At 37.2% G+C, this 23,424-nt stretch overlaps 1 protein-coding gene across 15 annotated transcripts in view; it reads right to left on the bottom strand.

Moving 5' to 3' along the window:
• Positions 1-23,424, bottom strand: part of LOC106878020 (coiled-coil domain-containing protein 186) — a 173,635-nt gene that overhangs the window by 51,136 nt on the left and 99,075 nt on the right. For all 15 annotated transcript variants that reach the window (XM_089362448.1, XM_089362450.1, XM_089362445.1 and 12 more), the window contains exons 3-9: positions 11,510-11,633; positions 8,815-8,943; positions 6,318-6,530; positions 5,270-5,389; positions 4,440-4,544; positions 2,656-2,754; positions 1,048-1,134 (exon numbers count right to left, since the gene is read on the bottom strand). In XM_089362448.1, the coding sequence (XP_089218574.1) occupies positions 1,048-1,134; positions 2,656-2,754; positions 4,440-4,544; positions 5,270-5,389; positions 6,318-6,530; positions 8,815-8,943; positions 11,510-11,633 (877 nt within the window). The remainder of the gene's footprint in view (positions 1-1,047; positions 1,135-2,655; positions 2,755-4,439; positions 4,545-5,269; positions 5,390-6,317; positions 6,531-8,814; positions 8,944-11,509; positions 11,634-23,424) is intronic.

Raw genomic sequence — 23,424 nt, 5'->3', positions numbered from 1 at the left:
ATGGTGTGTGCTTTACTGTAAAATATTCTTGTTCACTTCCATATTTTTCTAATTTTTTTTTTAGTATGGTTGTGTTCATTTTCACAATATTTAAGTGGAATGTTGTCTATAAGTCTAGTAAGCTGGAGATAGACTTCACACACACAAAACACATTTTCCATGGAACTGATCAGTGAGGTCAAACTTGGGACTATATGGTTTTGAAGTCATCTTCTTAATTATGAAACTCTGCCTCAGCCTATACCCTTTAGACAAGTGGTTAACAACCATTTTTTGCTTATTGACCCCTTTGATTCCTATTTTACTCTACTGGACTTCATAACCATTCACTATATATAAATCTTACTGTGTTTTTATAATTAAATATTATTAGGAATTGTATAAAAAACATTAAAATCAAAATATTGCACGTAAGTTTTAACAACAAAATCTTATATGGACCCCCTAGGGCCATATGAACCCTGGTTGAGAACCACTGCTTTAGACCATAAATTTGTAGGAGAGGGTTATATTTAATTGAATCAACACCAATTCTTCATCAATCATCACCATCATCATTTAATGTCCATTTTCCATGCTGGCATGGTTTGGACAGTCTGAAAACTAGTAAGCTGGAGGGCTGTACCAGGCTCCAGTTTGATTTGGCAAGGTTTCTATGGCTGGATGCCCTTCCTAATGCCAACCAGTCTGAGAGTGTAGTGGGTGCTATTTTCGTGTCATCAGCACAGGTGCCATTGACCTGACACTGGCATTGGCCACAACTATGGTCTCACTCGGCTTGACAGGTCAACACAAGCACGGTATATTGCCAAAGGGTCTAGATCACCTGTCACTGCCTCCATTGATCTAGAAAGGGTGAAAGAGGTTAAGTTACCTTGGTGGGATTTGAACTCAAAATATAGAAGGGCATAGGAAAATACTTCAAATCAATAACTGAACCATCAACACCACAACTAATGCTACCACATTCACCAATACCACTGCTGCTGTTACTAACAACAAAACAACAGAAACTTGCTGGAAGTTAAGACATAAATACTTTCTTACTTTATCTTTCTTGGTTTTCATTTCTTCCATTAAATCTTTGTGTTGAGTTTTCAAGAGTTCTAATTCTTTCAGTACTGTTTGATGAATCTACAACAACAAACACAAACATAGTAAAATCAACTTCAACAATACTTTGACAACAACCATGAACACAGCTGATGCAAACACATTTTCTGTACAGCTGTGACATAGACTAATGTAAACAGGAGATATGTTAATCTGTTACTGTTGCTTTTCTTGGAAGCAGTTGTTTGTAAGGAATTAAAGAGTTGCATACAATATCAAAACTTGTTCTGTAATGTTTTAGTGTAATATTGTGTTGTTGTTTAATCCCCAGGCCAACACTGATTAAGCAGGCTTATGATTAAAGACATTCCAACCATGACCTTCTTGTATTTTTTTTACACAGACCATAGGATAGTGAGGATTTTGTAGCTTATATGGTATAAGGCAACTTCACTAGTGTTAGTGCCACAACAAAATTTACTCAGTACTCTCTGTAAAATGGCTGGCAAATGAACTGAAACAAGGTAGGGTCAAAAGGACTCTTCAGTCTTGTTGAGTACATTAACCTCTCTAATTCTGGTGCCATTAAGAACTACACCCAGCACACTTCGTAAAGTGGTTGGTGATAGGAAGTGCGTCCAGCCACAGTAACCAAGCCACCATGAAATGTACAAGCAAGACACCATCTGCAATTTATCTAGGAGAGTAGTGACTTCAAATAAGGACTCAAACCAAGCCAGCAAGGAATGTGGATGTAAAATGATGATGATTTAGGGTTACATTTTTTAAAGCATCCTTCCTTTTTAAGACAGTTTGATCGGATTTGAGGCTACCATTTTTAGTAGGTCAGGTGACAGTGTAGAGCTTCCCTCATTGGCTTGTACTCTCTAGTTTTGAAAGTGTGTGGGTGTCAACTGGACAGCAAGTAAGATTATTTCTGTATTGATCATGGCTCTTATGCGCTCTGTATACAATATTTTCCCTATCATCTGTATTTGCTAATTTGAGGGTATAGAGTGGCTCACATTCTGTACATCTCAGCAAATATTACATGTTTTAAACTTTACCATTAGCGTTGTATTTTGTTATAGACCACTCCACATGATTCTCTTTTCTTACACCGCCATGTAAAAGTGCCTGTGTTGGGGCCACATAAAAGTGCCCATGCTGGCACTATGTAAAAGTGCTCAAGCCAGTGCCCTAAAAAAGCACCTGTGCCGATGCCATGCAAAAGCACCCATGCCAGTGTCATATAAAAGTGTACACACTGTAATGTAATTCGCGTGAGGAAGAGCATCCAACCAGAAAAACCAAGCCAAAACAGACAAATGGAGCCTGGGCAGACCTCAAGTCAGCCAGCTCCTGTCAAACCATCCAAACCATGTTAGCATGGAGAATGGACATTAAAGAAGAAGAAGAAGGCGGCGGCGGCGATGAAGTGAAATAATTATTATAACAGTTTATTCTTTCCTTAAATATTCACAGTTGCAGAATTAACCAAATTGAAGAGTTCATGGAAAAATGTTGAAAAAGACGATTCACAAAATATATAGAATCTTTCATTTCGTGATTAAAACAAAAACACAAGGGAATTGTTCTAACCTGTTGATGATCACTTCTTTCTTGCTCATGACATTTTAGTTCATTCTGTTTAGCTTTTAACTGATTATCCAAAGAATTTGACTTGATCTCTTCAGATTCCTACAATGAGAAAATAATATAAAAAGGTAAGAATAGGTTACATATTTTAAGAGAAATCACTGACATAAATGGATTTCTGAAATAATAAATTTTTCACCATGAACCTGAAAAGAATGAATGAATAATTTTACACCGAGTAATTTTATCCTATACAATATTACGTTTTAGGGTTATTTGTTTCACCTGGTTTTTAATGTACAAAGGATACTTTCAAGTTTAAAAGATGGGTGATTAGATTTGTGGTTGATAGTGGTAATAGGGTACTTCTTATATAAAACTAAAATTTAAGTATTCAAGAAATGAGAGTTCCAAGGAAACTGAAGTCATGAAGAAATACAGTGTACATCATTTAATAAATGGTCTGGAGTGGAGACAGAATGTGGATGATGAAAGGAATAAAAGATAAAATAATATATAGCAAGTAAGCTGAAATATTTTCAGCGAAAAAATGAAATTAATAACTGTTATAATTTCGAAATTTTTAAATTTGATTTTATTTCAAATTTCATACTGACAATAAGAAAGTGTTTAACCAATAAGAAAATGTTTAGCATTCAGATTATACTACCAAATGTAAAGCTTATTTATCCACATTGTTTTGAATTTATCCTGCATTATCTTGTAGCTTCGATAAACAATGACATTACTGAAATCTCACAGCTATGAGACAATGCATGATTAATTTAAAATCGATGTGAATATATAAGCATTACATTTGACAAAATAACCTGAATACTAAAGGGGTAAATATCTACATTAAAAAAAAAATAGAATTGGCATTTTCTGTAAGTCCTGTTGCCTCAATAAACTTGATATATCACAAAAAAATAGTTTTAAACATGACATTCCGCAACAGAAGATAGATTGGTATATAAAACAACTTTCTGCAGCTAAGACTAACAAAATTTTGAGTGGATATATCTATCTTCCACAGCAGAAGGGGTAACAGTATATATCCAGAGCAGTGATTCTCAACCATTTTTTTTACCTGTGGATCTCTTTGATTCTTATTTTACTCAGATGGATCTTCCTAACCATTTGAGGTTAAAAAAATTCTACAGGGTGTCCACAAAGTCTGGGTACATGGAGTAAATAAAATCATAACATAAACAATTAAATACAAGAAATAATAATTTCTTAAAGTATATGTTAATATCTGTGTACCCAGACTTTGTGGACACCCTGTATTATACGTTTATAATTAAATATTATTACGAAGTGTACAAACAAATTGTTAAAACAAACCCTTATATGAACCCCCAATGGCCACGTGGATCCTAGTTGAGAACCACTGATCAAGAGAGTCATTTGGCAGCAATTTAAATATTTGTTTAAAACTAAATGGCAAATTTTCAGAAAGTGATTTCAACTTTACCCAACAAGTCTCCAATTCTAAACTGGGATCATCATTCTGACAATGATAATTTCAGACACAGGCATAAGGCCCAGGATTTGGGAGGAGGAGTAAGTCAATTAAATGAATCCCAATTCTTGACTGGTACTTTATTTTATCAGTCTCAGGAGGAGGAAAAGCAAAGTTGTCTTTGGTGTGATTTGAACTCAGAGTATAGAGAGTCAGAAATCCATAAAGCATTTTGTTCAAGGCTCTAACAACTCATCTGTCAATCCACCTCTTTGAGCCTGACAATGAAAATAATAATTAAACAGACATTGAATGTACAAACCTGGTATGTCCGGATAATGGCTTGGCAATCTCGACGAATTTGCTCACATTCTTCTTTCGATTCTTTTAATTTAGTATTTAGAATTTGCAAAGAAGCTTTGGTCTCCTGGAAAAAATAATAACAATTTTATTACTTTCCTTATAACTGTCAGTATGCTAAAAGAAAAAAAAAAGAAAGAAAAACAAACAGACAGACTAAGTTAGTGTGTCATCATCTTCATCGTTTAATGTACATTTTCCATGCTGGCATGTGCCGGACAGTCTGACAGTCCGGCACATGCCAGCATGGAAAATGACGTTCAAACCTTTTACAGGAGTGGCTCGAGGAATCAATTCTTTGAAAAGATAGAATAAGAACCACATAGGACCTTCTTCAATGGCACATAGTAGTAATAATAGTAGGGGACAAGAACTGATACAAAGTTTAAAACTTCAAAGAAGTATGGTTATCTTTAGATTATATAGCAAACTGTGAAATAAACTGATCAAATCTAATACTCAAGTGTGAATTTGCAGTTCTATTCAATGTACTAGAGATAAAATTAATCCTTTAATATTTAAACTGACCATTGCTAGCCCAAATATCTTACCAGTTTTATGGTCAAACTGGCCAGGTATGGCCTCTCACACCTACCCTACAATGCCATTCGAGAAACAAACAGTCACATCATCAAAATTTTGAAGATATGAGATAATGCATAATTAATTCAAAACAATGTGAATAAATAAACATTACATTTGACAGAGTAATCTGAACGTTAAAGGTTAAGAAGGAAGAAATAAATAAAACTGTTTGTAAAAGAAAGAACTTAATGAAGAAGAGTACATTACTTTGTGAGCATCTGCTTCAACAGCATGTTTATTCTGTGTCCACTTTAAACGACCCTCACAAGCTGATAAGGCTTCTTTTTGTTTTTCAACTTCACGCTGTACAACAATGAAATCTGCAGACTGAAATACAGAAGAAAATAAGAGAGATTCATATATGGGTAATTCATTATCGTCATTGTCATCATCATCAAACATCTGCTCTCCATGCTGGCATGTATTGGAATGTTTGGTAGGAGCTGGTAAGGCCAGGGGTCACACCAGATTCCATTATCTGTTCTGGCATGGTTTCTACAGCTGGATTTCCTTCTTAATGCCAACCATTTTACAGTGTATACTGGGTGTTTTTTATGTGGCACCAGCATGAGTGCTTTTTATGTGACACAACACCAGTGCTTTTTATGAGGTACCAGCACCAGTACTTTTTATGTGACACCAGCACCCACATCAATGCTTTTTACATGGCACCTTGATTTTAAGATCTCAATTCTGTTCTCAAGTACAGCAATGTGTCACATTCTTCATAATGGTTACTCTATGCAGGCTATGGCAGGATTTGAACAAAGATTGCAAAGAACCAGAACAAATACTGCAGTACATTATTTACATTTGATGGATATTTATCCACATCTTGTTTGTTGTTAACACAACGTTTCAGCTTATATACCCTCCAGCCTTCATCAGATGTCTTGGGGAAATTTCAAACCTGGGTTCACATTCCTAAGGTATTTTTCGATGTTATTAGTATTATTATTATTCAGGTCACTGCCTCGAATCGAACTCAGAATCTTGGAGTTAGTAGCCCGCACTCTTAACCACTACACCATATGCCCATGAAGGCTGGAGGGTATATCAGCCAAAACATTGTGTTAACTACAAACAAGATGAGGACAAAAAATATCTGTCAAATGTAAATAATGTCTATAATTCCTCATCTCTTTAATACAGAACTGTAAATACTGCAGTGTTTTGGGGGTTTTTTTCTGTTACACGCACATAAACGCACATACACATATATACTAAAAGTATTGGTTTGAAAAAATTTAAATACCTTGCTTTCCAGACGAGCAATATACTTTTGTCGTTCAGCCTTAAAATTATTTAATCTACTTTGCAGTATTTCTTTCTCTTTTGAACTTTCTCTCAATCGAGCTTCCAGTCGTTCAAATCCTTTCTGCATCTCTAAACCTTTACGTTCAGCTTGGGCATATTTTATTACCATCTCTTCTTTCTCTCGTTTGTTTTCTTCAGCTATCTTGGTTAGCTAAACAACAAAGGGGAAAAAAAAACAGGAAAACAATTTTTGTTTAAATGTAAATTTTAAGACATTGTCTATAAATATATAAACACTGATTTTTGATACAGGCACAAGGTTATAAATTTTAGGGGAAGGATGCAGTGGATTATATTGAACTCCACAGTTCTTAAATGGTATTTGTTTAAACCATGATACTTAAATAGTACTTAAATCTCGAGGAAGACTCTATATAATTACTCAACTAGCTAAAAATAGCAGTTAGACTCCTCCAAATCACATTGCGTTGTTATTACAAAGGAAGGGACAAATTACATAATATAGTTCTAGATAACCTAAAAAAGTACACACAAACACACACACATATATATATACATATATACATGCATATGTATCCTTTGCCTACTCCTATCCTCATTACCAAAGATTGTGGACCATTGTGGCATGCACCCTCTCTCTCCATCGATTCCTGCCTCTAGCCATATTAGTGCACTCAGCCAAAAGGTTTTCCAGTTCATTCTTTGATATCTTCAACCCAGCTTCTTCTCAGTCTCTCCATTCCTAGTTTCCTATTGACTCTTCCCTCTAGGATGTCGATGCTGAGGTTCTAGGCCCTGATGATATGCCCAAAATACTGCAGCTTCCCTTGCTGGCAGTTGCTAAATATTCTATTTCTTTTCCCCCATTTCTGACTCATTTGTTCAATGGTCAGTACTCTTTGGTAGCATGTTGTTTCAAATGCTTTATGTTCAGCAGTATTGTTTGCTGTTAGGGTCCATCATCCATATTCATTCAATGCAACAAGCCAAATTAGTGTCTTCAGGAGCTTTGATGTTCTTGTTGAGAGCTCTGCCTTTCTAGATTATACTGAGTAATTCTAAGGCTGATCTTGCTAACCTGAGTGATGCTTCTGTTTCAAAGCCTATATCTCTTTATTGTTCAATGACCAGCATCCAGATATTTGAACTTGGTGACCTGTTCTAAGGTAGCCCCTTAGTATCAGATGTCAAGCTGGTCTGGTGTTCTTTCCACTGCCACATGTAAAAAAAAGTAAAGTTACCTTCTCGAGTCATACTAATTCATAGGGGGCTGGTTTCCTGGTTTCATGGCGTATATATTCTCCATTTGGATGGGACACTGGTCCATCATAGGATTATTCACTTTTGCCGGCTGAGTGGACTTGAGCAACATGAAATGAAGTGTTTTGTTCACGAACACAATATATCGCCTGGTCCAGGAATCGAAACCACAATCTTATGATCATGAGTCCAACACCTTAACCACTAAGCTACATGCTTCTGCTACTGCTACATATCTCTCACTCTCTCTCCCTCTCATATATAATATATCATCATTTAACATCTGTTTTCCATGCTGGCATGGGTTAGATGGCTTGACTGCAACTAGTAAGCCAGACAGAGAGCTGTACCAGGCTCCAGTCAGTTTTGTGTTGGTTTTTATGGCTGGATTCCCATCCTAATGCCAACCACTCAACAAAGTGTAGGAGGTGTTTTTTTTATGTGTCACTGGCACAGGTGCCTTTTATGTGTCACCAGCACGGGTGCCTTTTATGCATCACCAGTACTGGCCACAACTATGATTTCACTTGACTTGACATGTCTTCTCAAGCACAGCTAATCTATATATATATATATATCTTGTGTCTTGGAAGGGTTATTGTTGGCACTCTGTCGCTTACGACGTCGAGGGTTCCAGTTGATCCGATCAACGGAACAGCCTGCTTGTGAAATTAACATGCAAGTGGCTGAGCACTCCTCAGACACGTGTACCCTTAATGTAGTTCTTGGGGATATTCAGCGTGACACAGTGTGACAAGGCTGACCTTTTGAATTACAGGCACAACAGAAACAGGAAGTAAGAGTGAGAGAAAGCTGTGGTGAAAGAGTACAGCAGGGTTCGCCACCATCCCCTGCCTGAGCTTCATGGAGCTTTAGGTGTTTTCGCTCAATAAACACTCACAACACCCGGTCTGGGAATCGAAACCGCGATCCTATGACCGCGAGTCCACTGCCCTAACCACTGGGCCATTGCGCCTCCACAGGAGGGTCATTACACCAATAATAAACAAAGTGTGTGTGTTTGTGTGTGTGTGTATGTGTGTATATATATATATATATATATATATATATATATATATATATATATATATATATATATATATATATATGTAAACATCTTACATATATCCACACATATATGTACATACACATATAAAACACACACACACACATATATATATATATGTTGAGAAATTTGCAAAGTAGCCACCTACCTGGTGTATTTTATTTTTATATTCATTTTGAAAATCACTAATGGTTTTCTTAGCCAACATCTCCTGAGAAGATAGCTTTTCTTTCGCGGCTCGGATTTCATTATCTTTCTGGACAAGGCTATCTTCCAACTGTAACATAATAATAATAATAATAATAATAATAATAATAATAATAATAATAATAATAATAATTTTTTTTTTTTCCACCAGGGCGAAGGATGAGGAGGGACAATACAAAGACAGATATAAAGTGTGAGGGGTTTACATATATTGGAATGGTTATTAAAAAAAGAAATGTATACACGGTATACATTAGAAGGGAAATATAAAATTGTTTCAAATCTTGGCACAAGACCAGCAATTTTAGAGTGGGGCATAGTTGATAATATTAACCCCCATTACATAGTTGATAATATTAACCCCTATTACCCTGAAAGTATGAAAGGCAAAATCAACCTCAGCAGCAATAATAATGGTTTCAAAGTTTGGCACAAGGCCAGCAATTCCGAGAGAGGGAGTAAATCGATTGAATCAAGCCCAGTACTCAACTGGTACCTTTTTTTACTGACCCTGAAAGGATGAAAGGAAAAGTTGATCTCAGCAGAATTTGAACTCAGAATGTAAGGATGGACATAATAATAATAATTTTGGCACATAGTCAGCAATTTTAATGGGAAGGCATGGTTGATTATATTAATCACAGAACTGGGACTTTATATTAACAACTCTGAAAAGATGAACAGCAAAGTTGACCTCAGCAGCATTTGAACTCAGAAATGTTACTAAGCATTTTGTCTGGTGGGGTAATGAATCTGTCAGCTCAAAGAAACAAATCATGAAACGAAGACAAAAACAATAAAAATACTAATTTATATAAAATGTAATTTTTATAAGTAAAACCTTGAAATCTATAAAACAGCAAGCTATATGCTTTTACGCACTTACTTGTTTCAGTCATTTGACTGTGGCCATGCTGGAGCACCGCCTATAATTGAGAAAATCGACCCCGGGACTTATTCTTTGGAAACCTAGTACTTATTTATCGGTCTCTTTCACTGAACCGCTAAGTTACGGGGACGTAAACACACAAGCATCGGTTGTCAAGCAATGTTGGGGAGACAAACAGGCACACAAATATATACACACACATACATATATATACATATATACGACAGGTCTATGTAAACTGTGTGAAGATTATAGTGTCTTTGCGTTAGGCATAATGATATGTAAACAAAAAATGGATTCTCTGGAAGATATGCTAAAAAGAATAGAAATAGAAAATACCCAGAACTTGGTTTAATCCTCTTTTCAATTAACAAGTTTCTACTTGTTTCTACTCTTATGGCTAAAATGATCTTCAGCCTTTTGCAAAAACATTTCCTCTTTAACCATAAGGGTTACAAAAGTTTTAATAAAACTTCAGTAAAAGATATGCATTGGATTCACTTGTAACTTATTCAAATCAAGTTTATTCAAACATTACCTAAATTAACATCCTGTTTTAAAATCAGCTTACATCACAGACACAAATTTGTCTACATTTATTTGGAGTCCTAAAAATTATAGTTTAAACTATAGCAGTAAAATGGAAGTTAATAGGTTTACTAAACCACATAACTATCCTAAAAGGCTGTTTATGCTGCATTTCCGAGTTTTATGAAATATCATTTTCCAATCTCTCTTTAATTGCAATAAAGAGTTGGTAACTACTTGCATTCATAGTGTTTTTTAAATGCTAAAATATTTCAAATCACTTCTCAGAGCAAACAACTGAAAATAGTTAAGGAGAGCAATATCTTCTTTTGAAATATTTTCTTCCATGACAGCCTTGATTTATGAATACCATGCTATAAACTATTGATTTCTTTCAAACAAATGTTTTTAATTCTTTGAAAGAGGAAACATTACATCATTTTAAAAGCACACATTAGACTACATTGACTAATGTAGTCTTGGTTATATATTGTCTGAATAAAAGAGAGAATGTTTGAGGTGGGTATGGCTTTGGACACATGTCAGCTTGACCAGTGCTGACCTGGAGCTAAAGACTGACATATAAAACCAAATATAACTAGCTATTAAAACTCAGCCCTAACTTCTGTCAAATCATCAGCTTTTGTAACATAAACACATATGTGATGTTATGATAATTGTGAACTTAGGAAAATACATTAAATAAATATGATACTGATCTAGAAAAAAAATTAGTTTAACCCTTTAGCATTTGAACCAGCCATTTCAGGCCCAAATATTCTATTTTATGTTCAAACCACCCAGATTCAGCCTCTCAATGTCATTTTAAAAATAAACAATTACATCATCGAAATAGTACATGAGATATTGCATAATTAATTCAAAACAATGTAAGTAAATAGGCATTACATTTGACAGAGTAATCTGAATGCTGAAGTGTTAATACTATCCATACCAAAGACACATATAAGCATCACTAACAGATAGCTGTAAAATCCCAGAAGTATTTATATGTACCCTACTTGTTATTTTGTAAAATCCCAGAGATGCTTATATGCATCTTTCAATAGTCTATATGGAATTTCATTGCTATAGATAAGAGACACTTGACTGCTTCTGTGGTATGGTTAGTGTTACATTACTAAAGTTGGAAAGAGTACACTATCAGAAATAAAGAGAAAAAAAAAATGATATTTCATTGAATCATTTTATAACATACCGCTTTCAACTGAGTTAAATACAAATCATTATCAGAGCAGGTATCGAGCTCTTTTCGATATGAATTCCTTTCCAGTTTAATCACTTCAAACCTTTCTTGTTGAGAATTAGATTGCGACTCTAATCTGAAATGAAAAATAATGTTTCAAAATTAAAGAAAACTTTGGTATGAAAAGATCAATGAAGATGGAAGAACGATCACTTGGAAACAAACTTCAATGCAGGAGGTTAACGTCTTTGATTGACATAAAGCCACAAATATGATGAAGTACCGGATTTGATCCAGTACTTGATCAAGCCATGTAGGATTACAAAATAAAATTAAGAAATGTGTTGATTTTAACAATATTTGAACTCAGAATACAGTAAAGAACATAGTTCACTTTGCTAATGTTTCTGCCCAATGGAATATCCTTATTACCCAAAATTATGTTGATTTCTACCTCCAGACTGCACCCACCTCCCATTCACCCACAAATTACAAAAACTACTTTCTCTAAACCCTACTGCTTTACTATTTGAAGTGTTGTCTAGTCTAGCACCACCACCATTGGATTTAACTACATTTACAGTGTCTACAGTAGGAACAATATATATTTTTTATTAATTGCTTCAGTCATTAGACTGCAGCCTTGCTGGGGCACCACTTCAAGGGATTTTTAGTCAAATGGATCGACCCCAGTCCTTTTTATTTTTAAGTCTGGTATTTATTCTATCATTCTTATTTGTTGAATTTCTAAGTTATGGGGACGTAAACACACCAACACCAGTTGTCATGTGGTGGAGGGGGGACACACACACACACATACACACTAACAGACTTCTTTCAGTTTCTCTCTACCAAACCCACTTACAAAGCTTTGGTCACCCTGAGGCTATAGTAGAAGACACTTACTCAAGGTGTCATGTAGTGGGACTGAACCAGGAAGCATGTGGTTGGGAAGCAAGCTTACCACACAGCCATGTGACAACGAAAACAAAATTAGGTCAATTAGGACAATGAAAACAAAATTAGGTCAATTAGGACAATGAAAACAAAATTTGGGCAGTTATTCTGTTAACTATGTAGACATTGGTTTCTCTGAAAAGATGTTTAATATGGAATGTGGCTTTTAAGTGTGTAGCTCAACAATCAGACTAGACACTTAAGCAAAAGCTAAAAGTTTGCATGATAATGTGCAGGGAAAGGAAGGCACATCTAATATAAAACTTCTTACTAGTTAGTAAAAGTTAGTTTGAAAGGGTTAGAGTTACCTTACTTCGCTGCTATTAATTACTCTGAGGAGCTCAAGAACATTATTTCAGGAGGAGGCTACACACAAGAACAAGAGTATGCTGTTAATGGAAGTAAGGCTTTTCTGGAAGTCTACTAGGACTTTATTTCTAGGGAAGAACAATCAACACCAGGTTTTAAAGCCTTTAAAAATTGCCTAACCCTTCCTGTGTGAGCAAATGCTATTGCTAATATGAAATTTAAACCCTTACTTGTGTATCACTCTGAGAATCTACCTGTGACTAGTTTACAAACATATATTTGACATGCTTTAGAAAGGTACACTGCCAGACATAATTTTTCCAACAAAGCATTTAGACCAGTGGTTTTCAACTATTTTCTATCTATGGACCCATTTGATTACTATTTTTTTCTGGTAGACTCCAATAGCCATTCAATGTTTAGAAACTTGTTTTATAAATATTTTTTCAAAACTTCTATCTTCTTTATCACACATTTCCTTGTGTACACTGAGAAATAAATCTAGCTGTTTCTTGCAATAAATATTTTAAAAGTAAAACACTTTTATAGATCCTTAAAATACTACTGTGGATCCAATGTACTATTATGCTTGTGTGGATCCCCCCAAAATCTTATATGGACTCCCAAAGGTCATATGGACCTCAGTTGACAACCACTAATTTAGACAATGCACCAAGTCAACTAATGAACTGTTATGATTTTTTTCATAATGTGAGAATGAAAAATATCCCCAAAGAACATGACTTGTTTGCTCGAGCCAAGGGATTAAGATTTGATAGCTAACTTCAAGGCATACCATCTGAGAAAAACTGAAATAGAGACAACTGGAAAAAGTACTGTAAAATTGATGAGCATTTCACTGGCTCTGTATAGTGAGTTCAATTTTACATATGGAAAACATTACCTAAATTAACATCGTACATCCAAAAACTGAGTTAGTTATCAACCACTTACTACTTCAAGAATAAACATGTCTATGACGGAAGAAAAAAATAATAACAATAATTATAATAATTGCCTCAAATTTTGGCATAAGCTCAGCAATTTTAGTGAGAAGAGGTTAGTTGATCACATCAACCCCAGTGCTTGACTTATACTATCAAGGACGAAAGGCAAAGTTGACCACAGTGAAATTCAAGCTCAGTACATAAAACCAGAAGAAATGCCATTAAGCATTATATCCAACATGCTAACAATTCTGCCAGCATGCCACTTTAACAATATTAATAATTGTAAACCTAGAGAGTTTGAAGTCTATCCATTCCATGCTTGTTGCTAATGGCCTTGAGAAACATGATTATGACACAATCTCATTCTCTTGTATATAAAGTTTTGGCATTTTGCCCTTGACATACTTTTTTTTTCCTAGACTGTTGTATTTAATACTAACTTCTTTCTGGTTCCCAGTCAGGTGGTTGACAAGTATATCTCTTTTAAGATAGGATGTGAGTCTGTGAAACACTTCTTAACCCTTTACCATCTAAACCAACCGTATTCGGCTCAAATATTCTCCCTGTTTTATGTTTAAACCAGTCAGATCCTGCCTCTCACACCAACCCTACAGTGTCCTTCTAAAAATAAACAATCACATCAATAATATATGATTAACTCAAAACAGTATGAATAAATGTTATATTGTCAGTGATGATATATGATATGTGTGTATGTGTGTATAACAATATATCACAGTACCGAATTTAACCATATAACAATAAGCATTGTAACAATAGTTAGTTATCTTATAACCGTTTGCACAATAACAATCCAATACAGAATCAATAATGAGACTAACACTCCCACAATTCAACCTCAACTCTCTACTGGCTCATCTATTTATAAGACTCGTCCAGTCCACTGACAGTCATGTGCTAGAGTGTCAGTTCACTCTACAACAATAAATAAGCTTTACATTTGAAATAGTAATCTGAAATTTTTGTATCTGGTTTGTGAAATTTTTGTATCTGTTTATGTGAATGTATGTGTTGAAACAAATTTTGTTGTGTCTATGGAGAGTCATTATGCTAATATTATTAAGACACATGCATTGGTTCAATTCCATTCCATTATTATTAGATAGCTGAATATTTAACTAATTGACTAATAACAAAAGAGTGGAATTGAACCAGTGTGTGTGCTGAAAATATTGGCATAATGACTCTCCCTAGACACAACAAAGTAATCTGAAAGCTAAAGGGTTAATATTATAGTGCTACCATCACTTAAAATTGAACCTGGACCCTAACTTCCAGTATTGCAATTTTCAGGGAAAGAGCTGGGAGGGGGGCAATTTCACTATGTAGGGCAAATAGATCTACTCATGGATAGTGTGACAATATATATCAGGTATCATTCTGAGAAGATCTGGTACTTATTCCTGACAATTAGACGAAGTGATGTGCATAGAATTAAATATACAGCCCAAATGTATAATAAAAAGACAGATTGGTATGTGGTCATTTGCTGACATACTCCAACCTTAGACCCACAGACGAGCAGTCTTCTTACTCTGCCACTATCACAGCGACATCTGCTCCTTGGAGCTGGAAAGTTTCATCAGGTGCTAACTTTTCTTTAGTGGCTTAGTCAAAGGGAAAAGATTAGCATCTATTACCTTTCTGAAGGGCACCAATACTGATGCCAAAAAGGAAAAAAAGAAACAAGAGACCAGGTAAAAATGCTTGTGTTTTCTACTATAGACCTGGCCTGACCCGTACATGTAGCTGAACTTGGCAAACGGAAACTGTGAGGAAGCCCATCATGTTTGTGTGTGTGTGTGTGTGTGTGTGTGTGTGTGTGTGTGAGTGTGTGTGTTTATTCATCACCATCACTTGACAGCAGAGTAGCCCAACAGAATAGGTACCAGACTTCATAAAAATAAGTACTGGGTTGATTTCTTTAATGAAACTCTTTAAAGTGGTGCTCCAGCATGGTCACAGTTCAATGACTGAAACAGGTAAAAGATAAAAGAGTAGGCTACTATGCCAAAGGATCCCAAGGGTCAAGTGATGGGGATATTAAACTTGATGATAAATTTCATGTGCAAGGCAATAACCATCAGTTATGACCATACCCAGTGGATATGACTATAACCAAGATGAACATTATGATATTCACAACATATGTAAAAGTGTGTAAGACTTTTATGATAATAGGCAGAGATGTCCCCAACCACATGGATCCAGGTTCAGTCCCACTGTGTGGCACATTTTGGCAAGTATCTTGTCCTAAAGCTGTGACATCACCAAAGCATTGTGAGTGGATTTGGTAAACAAAAACTGAAAGAAGTCTGTTGTGTTTATACATGTGTGTATGTGTTTGTGTGTGTGTGTGTGTGTGTCCGTGTCCACCACCACTTGGCAACTGGTGTTGGTTTGTTTACATCCCTGTAACTTAGTGGTTTAGCAAAAGAGACCAACAGAATAAGTACTGGGGTAGGTTTATCAACTAAAAAAAAAAAAAACCCTTCAAGCCAGTGCTTCAGTATGGCCACAGTCCAGTGACTGATAAAACATAACCAGATTGTATGTGTGTGTGTGTGTGTTTGTGCATGTAACTATAATCAGAATGTGTATGTTGGAAAGAGTTATTGATTTGCTTGCTCTTTGCATGAAGGACTGAGAGAAAAATATTCTCCACAGCATGTTATGATCGCAAAGGATAACATAGATACAGTACGAGTGTCTATGTCAACTCTGTATCTATGTGTATTGATCTATAATGTACTCAGTGTGTGTGTGTGTGTGCTGGTCTGCTAACAGCACGTGCAGGGGGAGGGGTATAATGTGATGGTATAAGTGTATTGTATAATTATGTTGTGAATGGTTGTTGTTATTGTTACTGTTGTGTGGTACAAGGTCAGCCCTGATGAAATATACCCATGATGAAAGACATTCTAGTTTTGACTATTCTGTTGTTTTTAAGGATATCTAAAAGTACATTATCTGAGGGAAATTTGGTTGCTATCTCTAGCAAGTTGAATGAACACGTCAATGCTTCTTTGTTAGATGTATTTAAATGTACCACAGTGTGGGAGGGAGGGAGATTGTGTGTGTGTGTGTGTGTGTGTGTGTGTGTGTGTGTGTGTGAAAGTTCAAGCCTACTGGCATATGTGTCTATGCATGTATGTGTAAGAGGTGAACAAGAAATGGAATGGTATATTGTTGGTGCTGCAGTTTCTATGCATATGTGTGTAGGTGTGTGCATGCGTGCATGCATACAGTGTGCCTGCGCATATTTTTGCATAAAATAAATCAGTGAGAGAGGGGGAGGGAGGGGAAAGAGGGAGGGAGGGGAGAGAGGGAGGGAGGGGAGGGAGGGGAGAGAGGGAGGGAGGGGAGAGAGGGAGGGAGGGGAGAGAAGGAGGGAGGGAGGAAGGTGAGAGAGGGAGGGAGGGAGGGAGGGAATAGGAGATGGAGAGTTGAACTTGCTGGATTGTATGCATGCATATGTGAATGAATGTATATGAATATGTGTGTCTATGTGTGTGTGTGTGTATATATATGTATATATATATATATATATATATATATATATATATATATATATATATATGTATGCATGCATGCATGAATGTAAGTGTGCATTTATGTGTGAATATGTGTATGTGTATGATGGAGAGAGAGAGACAGACAGACAGAAAGAAAGAGAACAGAGAGAGAGAGAGGAAGTATATGGTTGGTGCTGCTCATATGACATCCAGTCAGTTGTATTAGTTTGCATCCAGCAGCAGCAGCAGTGGAAGCAGCAAAAAAGTTGCAGTAACAGTGCAGTTGTTGACCTGCAAGACTCAGCCTGTTGATGCAATCAATGTTTATTATGCAAGCAGTGGAGGAATGTGAAACCAGTTTCTCCTCCGAGACCAATGGCTGGTGGCTGGCCACCTCTGACCTGCCCCCACCACTGCTGCACTCGGCATGGGTGCATGGGTAAATGGGGGTTACTGGCTCCAGGAGTTCAACTATCACAGGGCAGGACAGAGAGAGAGGGGGGGAGTGTGGAGGAAGAAGAGAGAGGGGAAAGAGGGGAGAGAGGGAGAAAGACAAAGGGGAAAAGAGATTGAGAGAGAGAAGAAGGGAAGAGAGAGGGGGAAAAGAGAGGGAGAGAGAGAGAGGGAGGGGAGAAGAGAGAGAGGGGGGAGAGAGAGAGAGAGGGGAGAAGAGAGAAAGAGGGGAGAAGAGAGAGAGAGAGAGGAGAGAAGAGAGAGAGAGAGAAGTAGGAAGGCAGGAAAGATAGTGAGACATAGGGAAGGGAAAACACACACACACAACAACAACAACAATAACAATGCCACCATTCTAGTTTCTGAAAAGAAATCCTAGCTCCATTTCCTTATTTTTTAAAAAATTTTTTGTTCTTCCTCTTTCTTTTCCTCCTCCTTATCATTTCTACCTCCATATTTATAAATAACAACTACCACCCAGGCCATCACTATTACAACAGCAGTAACCATCATCACCACTATTGTAATTACCAACACTAGAACAGGCAAACCAATTGGGGGGGGGGGCAAGGTTTGTGGGGAGTCCTCTACTTGGTTGCTTGACCTGCTAAATGCTGCAGCTAAGTATCTCTCACATTACGCCAATGTGTCTTTCCTGTCTTAAAGGCAGAAAGGACACACTGGGTAATGTAGCCCTAGATACATTATGCCTGAACCCCACCCCACACACACACAACCCCCCCCCCACTACTAAAACTACAATGGAACAACAAAAAAGAAGGTCTCTAGTACAACCACAAGTACAACTGTTTGCGCAACTATCATATCTCCTATCATCAGTACAACCACAACACAACCAACCCCACCACAATAACTAGATTAATAACTATCACAATTGTTAGAACCACCCCATACCCCATGGCTGTTTCTCTAACTAGGTTCTAAGAAACTCTAGGCTCAAGGAAAACACAGTGAGGTTATGCAAGTTAAAATGTCTTGTAATAAAATTACATAAAACATGAGCGCTCAGAGAGGGCAAATCTCCACCAAGACAACACTAATGTCCTCTCAAGGATTAGCCAGAGATGATTTTTTAAAATGAGAATCATCGTCATCATCATTATTTAACGTCCGCTTTCCATGCTAGCATGGGTTGGACGATTTGATTGAGGACTGGCGAACCAGATGGCTACACCAGGCTCCAATCTGATTTGGCAGAGTTTCTACAGCTGGATGCCCTTCCTAACACCAACCACTCTGAGAGTGTAGTGGGTGCTTTTACGTGCCACCCGCACGAGGCCAGTCAGGCTGTACTGGCAACGGCCACTCTCAAAATGGTGTATTTTACGTGCCACCTGCACAGGAGCCAGTCCAGCGGCACTGGCAACGATCTCGCTCGAATGACTTTTCACGTGCCAGGAAGGCGACGTTGGTAACCTGACTGCTCTCAAAAATTTAGTTAAAAAAAAAAACCCAGAAAAATAATGCAGAATCCTTGTCCGGTACCAGATTGATCCAAAACTCTAATCAATTTGTGCCAGTCACAAGATCAAGCATCCCTGAAAGTTTCATCCGAATCCATTCAGCGGTTCTTGAGATATCTTGTCCACAGACAAACAAACAAATATGACTGAAAACAATACCTCTACCTTCACTAAGGTGGAGGTAATAAGGCAAAAAGCTGGCAGAATCATTAGCACACTGAGCAAAATGCTTAGCAGTATTTCATGTCTTTACAATCTGAGTTCAAATGCACTGAGATTGACTTTGTCCTCTATTCTTTCAGGGTTGCTAAGATAAGTACCAGTTGAGCACTGAGGGAGGGAGGGTCGATGTAATTGACTTACCTACTCCCCCAAACTTGCTGGCCTTGTGCTAGAACTTGAAATGAATAAAATTAAATATCCACCATTTTCAAAAAAAGTTATACCACCACTGCTGCTACCATTGTCATATAATGTCTAGCTTCCATGTTGGCATTGGTTGGATGGTTTGACAAAGATCTGATGAGATGGAAGGCAGCATTGAGCTCCAGTATCAGCTGTTGCATGGCCTCCCTAATGCCAACCACTTTAAAGAATATATTGGGCGCTTTAACATTGGTACTGGCACTAATGAGATCACCAAATAGCTTAGAAGACAAAATGCTTTCAATGAGTGGTGGAGGCATAATACTGGAGGAGGTGACTTTATGTCAGGTTTTTATGATAGAAGGATAGAAGCCGGTGTCTTGCTGTACAGGAGATACATAGCTACCCCAATTGGAAAGAGAGAATAGTGATGGTGGTGATAAGGTGTCAGGGAATAGCCTCAGGGTACAAGAAGGTGAATATAAAAGAGGTATGGGTTTTATGAGTTTTTTAACAATTGCATAATAGGTTCCATGCAAAAATAAGATTGGCAATCACCATCATTATCATTTTAATGTCTACTTTTCCATGCCTGCATTGGTTGGACAGAATTTATCAAGGCAGACTTTCTATAACCAAATGTCCCGCCTGTTGCTAACCCTCACTTGTTTGCAAGCAAGGTAATATTTCCCTCATGACCAAACAGTTTCATAGAAAACTGGAAACAAACAACACTGCTTGTATGATGGTGACATTTGTTTACACCTACCATGCAATGTGAAGACATGGAAGCAAACAAACATGCATATACATGCACACGCACATATATGATGGCCCTCTCTGTGTTGGCCCCTTGTGGGCAATAAAAAAAATCACACATATATGATGAGTTTCTTTCAGCTTATGCCTACCAAATCCATTCACAAGGTTTTAGATGGTTGAGTACTTTAGCAGAATTCATTTGTCCAAGGTGCCATACAATGGGACTGATCCTGAAACCATGTGGTTGGGAAGCAAAACTTCTAAACCACACAGCCGTGCCAGCACGAAACAACTAACTGGAACACTGGTTCTACAACCACTAGTGAACAACCTCTACTACAACAATAGCCTCCACATACGCTATGATGACCACTAATACAACTACAGCTACTGTCTTTAACAACCATCACACTGCTATTTCAGTTACCAGTTCAATAATTTCCACTGCAATAATTAAAATCAACACCACTACTACCACAGCTACCACCACCACAGACTCTATGACTACTAGCACTACCACAGCAACAACAACAACCACTATTTCAGTCACTAGTTTAACAACTTCCACAACAGCCATCACGGATTCTATAATGATAACTACAGAAACTACCATCACAGCTACTACAGTAGCCACCCCAGTCTTCTAAACTAGTATAACAACTATCTCTACAATTACTATTATAACCATCACCACTACCACAATATCCATTTTGAGAACTATATCATTATCTGTTACAACCACTAAGTTGTCACAGTAACATAATAGAAATACTAAACAAAACACCCTCATCACTGCTGTTGTTGGTATTATTGTCACCACAACTACTACCAACACCACAATTAAAACCCAAAAGAACATTCACCATGACCAAAACCAACATCACAAGAGTGAAGATGTATTTATATGGTCATTAAACTTGCAAGAAATAACTACCGAATCACACCCAATTGTCCTTTTTTTTTTTTTTGTCAAGAAAAAAAAAAGAGGATAATTTAAGACTATATTTGTCAAAGTATTAGACACATAATGTCTAAGTAGGAAATGGGATGGTCATGGGTGGAATGCTTTTGATCAAAAGTGTACTCCTTTATAGCTGGCTTGGTGCTAAACAAAAACAACAAAAACTTAACCATAACAAAGAGAGCTATCACATCTAAATGGATTTTGTTCCATACTGATATTATGAAGCATAGTAGTACTACTAGACTAGAATATTAGTTCAGTTATGGGGCTTTTATAAAAATGACTTGAATCTAAAAGCTCTAAGCATCAACACAAGAAATTTCCAATATCCCAGCTTTTATTGATTCTCTTCTTCTAAGATCTACTTAATGCTATTAGAATTCTAAATATCTCCCATTATTCTTTTTAGACTCAAAGCTAAACCTACACTAAATAATAAGAAATGGTGTTATTTAAGAGAATGTAGTTAATAAAAATGTAATACTAGGCTAAAATAGTTTTGGCAATCAAGATTCTTTGTCTGTCTCTCTACTCTCATTTCTACATGGAAATTTCTCTGGGATCAATAATATAAAATTTAGCAAGATATTAGGATTGATTTGGGGCTAATCATCTTCCCCATACCAAAATTTATAATATGGGAAAAAGGGATGTGAAATATATATTGAGAAAAGAAATAATGATAGGGGATATGTAGAAAAAGGATGACTTATTGGAGTGAACAAATTAGAACATTTATCATCACCATCATTTAGCATCTGTTGTCCATGTTGGCATAAGTTAGACAGTTTGACCAGGGCTGGTAAGCTGGAAGGCTGCACCAGACCCCAGTCTATTTTGGCATGGTTTCTACAGCTGGATGCCCTTCCTAATGCCAACCACTCCGAGAGTGTAATGGGTGCTTTTATATGCCATTTGTGTGACACTGGTATCTGCAATGACTGTGGTTTTACTTAGCTTGATGGGACTTCTTCTCAAGCATGACATAATGCCAAAGGTCTTGGTCATTGTCTCCGTGAGGCCCAACACTCAAAAGGAGCTTTTCACAAACCACTGGCATTGGCCACTTTGCCTCCATGAGGCCCAATGCTTGAAAGGTGCTTTATACGTGCCACCGGTATGAGTGCCAGTATGTGACATCAGCATCAGCCATTGGCTTGACAGGTCTTCTCAAGCACAGCATATCGCCAAAGGCCTTGGTCACTAGTCATTGCCTCTGTGAGGCCCAAAGTTCGAAGATCGTGCTTCACCACCTCATCCCATGTCTACCTCTACCACAGGTTCCCTCTATAGTTAGAGATCAGCACTTCTTTACACAGCTGTCCTCATCCATATGCAGCACATGACCATACCAGTGCAGTCGTCTCTCTTGCACACCACATCTGATGCCTCTTATGCCCAACTTTTCCCTCAAGACGCTTACACTCTGTTGAACATGCACACTGACATTGCACATCCAGCTAAGCATACTGGCTTCATTTCTTTCAAGCCTATGCATGTCCTCAGCTGTCACAGCCCACATTTCACAGCCGTGCAGCATAGCTGTTCACTCACACAGGCATCATACAATCAGCCTTTCACTCTGAGGGAGAGGCCCTTAGTTTCCAGCAGGGGTAGGAGCTCTCTGAATTCTGCCCAGCCTATTCTTATTCTCACAACTACGCTCTTGGAGCATCCACATCCACTACTAACTTGGTCACCTAGATAACAGAAACTATCTACTACCTCTAGCTCACTCCACCTGGCAGTTGATGGAGTCTATTTTCTGCACATTTTTCGGTGTTTATTGCACCTGTGCGTCTTCCACACACAAAAGCTATTTTCCCTGTCAACCTTCCCCTGATATTGCTGCAGCTCTTATACATCCAAAGCTTACACAGGGTACATCTTATGGAGTTTCTACCTATGCCTTTTATACAGATCAGGTAGGGCCATCTACCTGAAGGGATTTGTGATTTGTCTGCCTTCCTACATATTAAGACTTTGTTTTTTGCAAGGTTAACTTTAAGGCCCTTTGATTCTAAACCTTGATGATGAGTCTTCAATTTTGTCTGATTCGTGTCAACTACTCCAGAATTAAACAAGTATTGGTGCATAAAATTTTTACAGCTACATGGACGCTCTGACACATTGCATGATGTGGATA

This window comes from Octopus bimaculoides, chromosome 14, assembly GCF_046866305.1.
Source record: "Octopus bimaculoides isolate indiv1 chromosome 14, ASM4686630v1, whole genome shotgun sequence".
In the NCBI taxonomy this organism is placed as follows: Eukaryota; Metazoa; Mollusca; class Cephalopoda; order Octopoda; family Octopodidae; genus Octopus; species Octopus bimaculoides.
The sequence above is the reverse complement of the archived record's forward strand: the minus strand, read 5'-3'. Positions and strand labels throughout refer to the sequence as shown.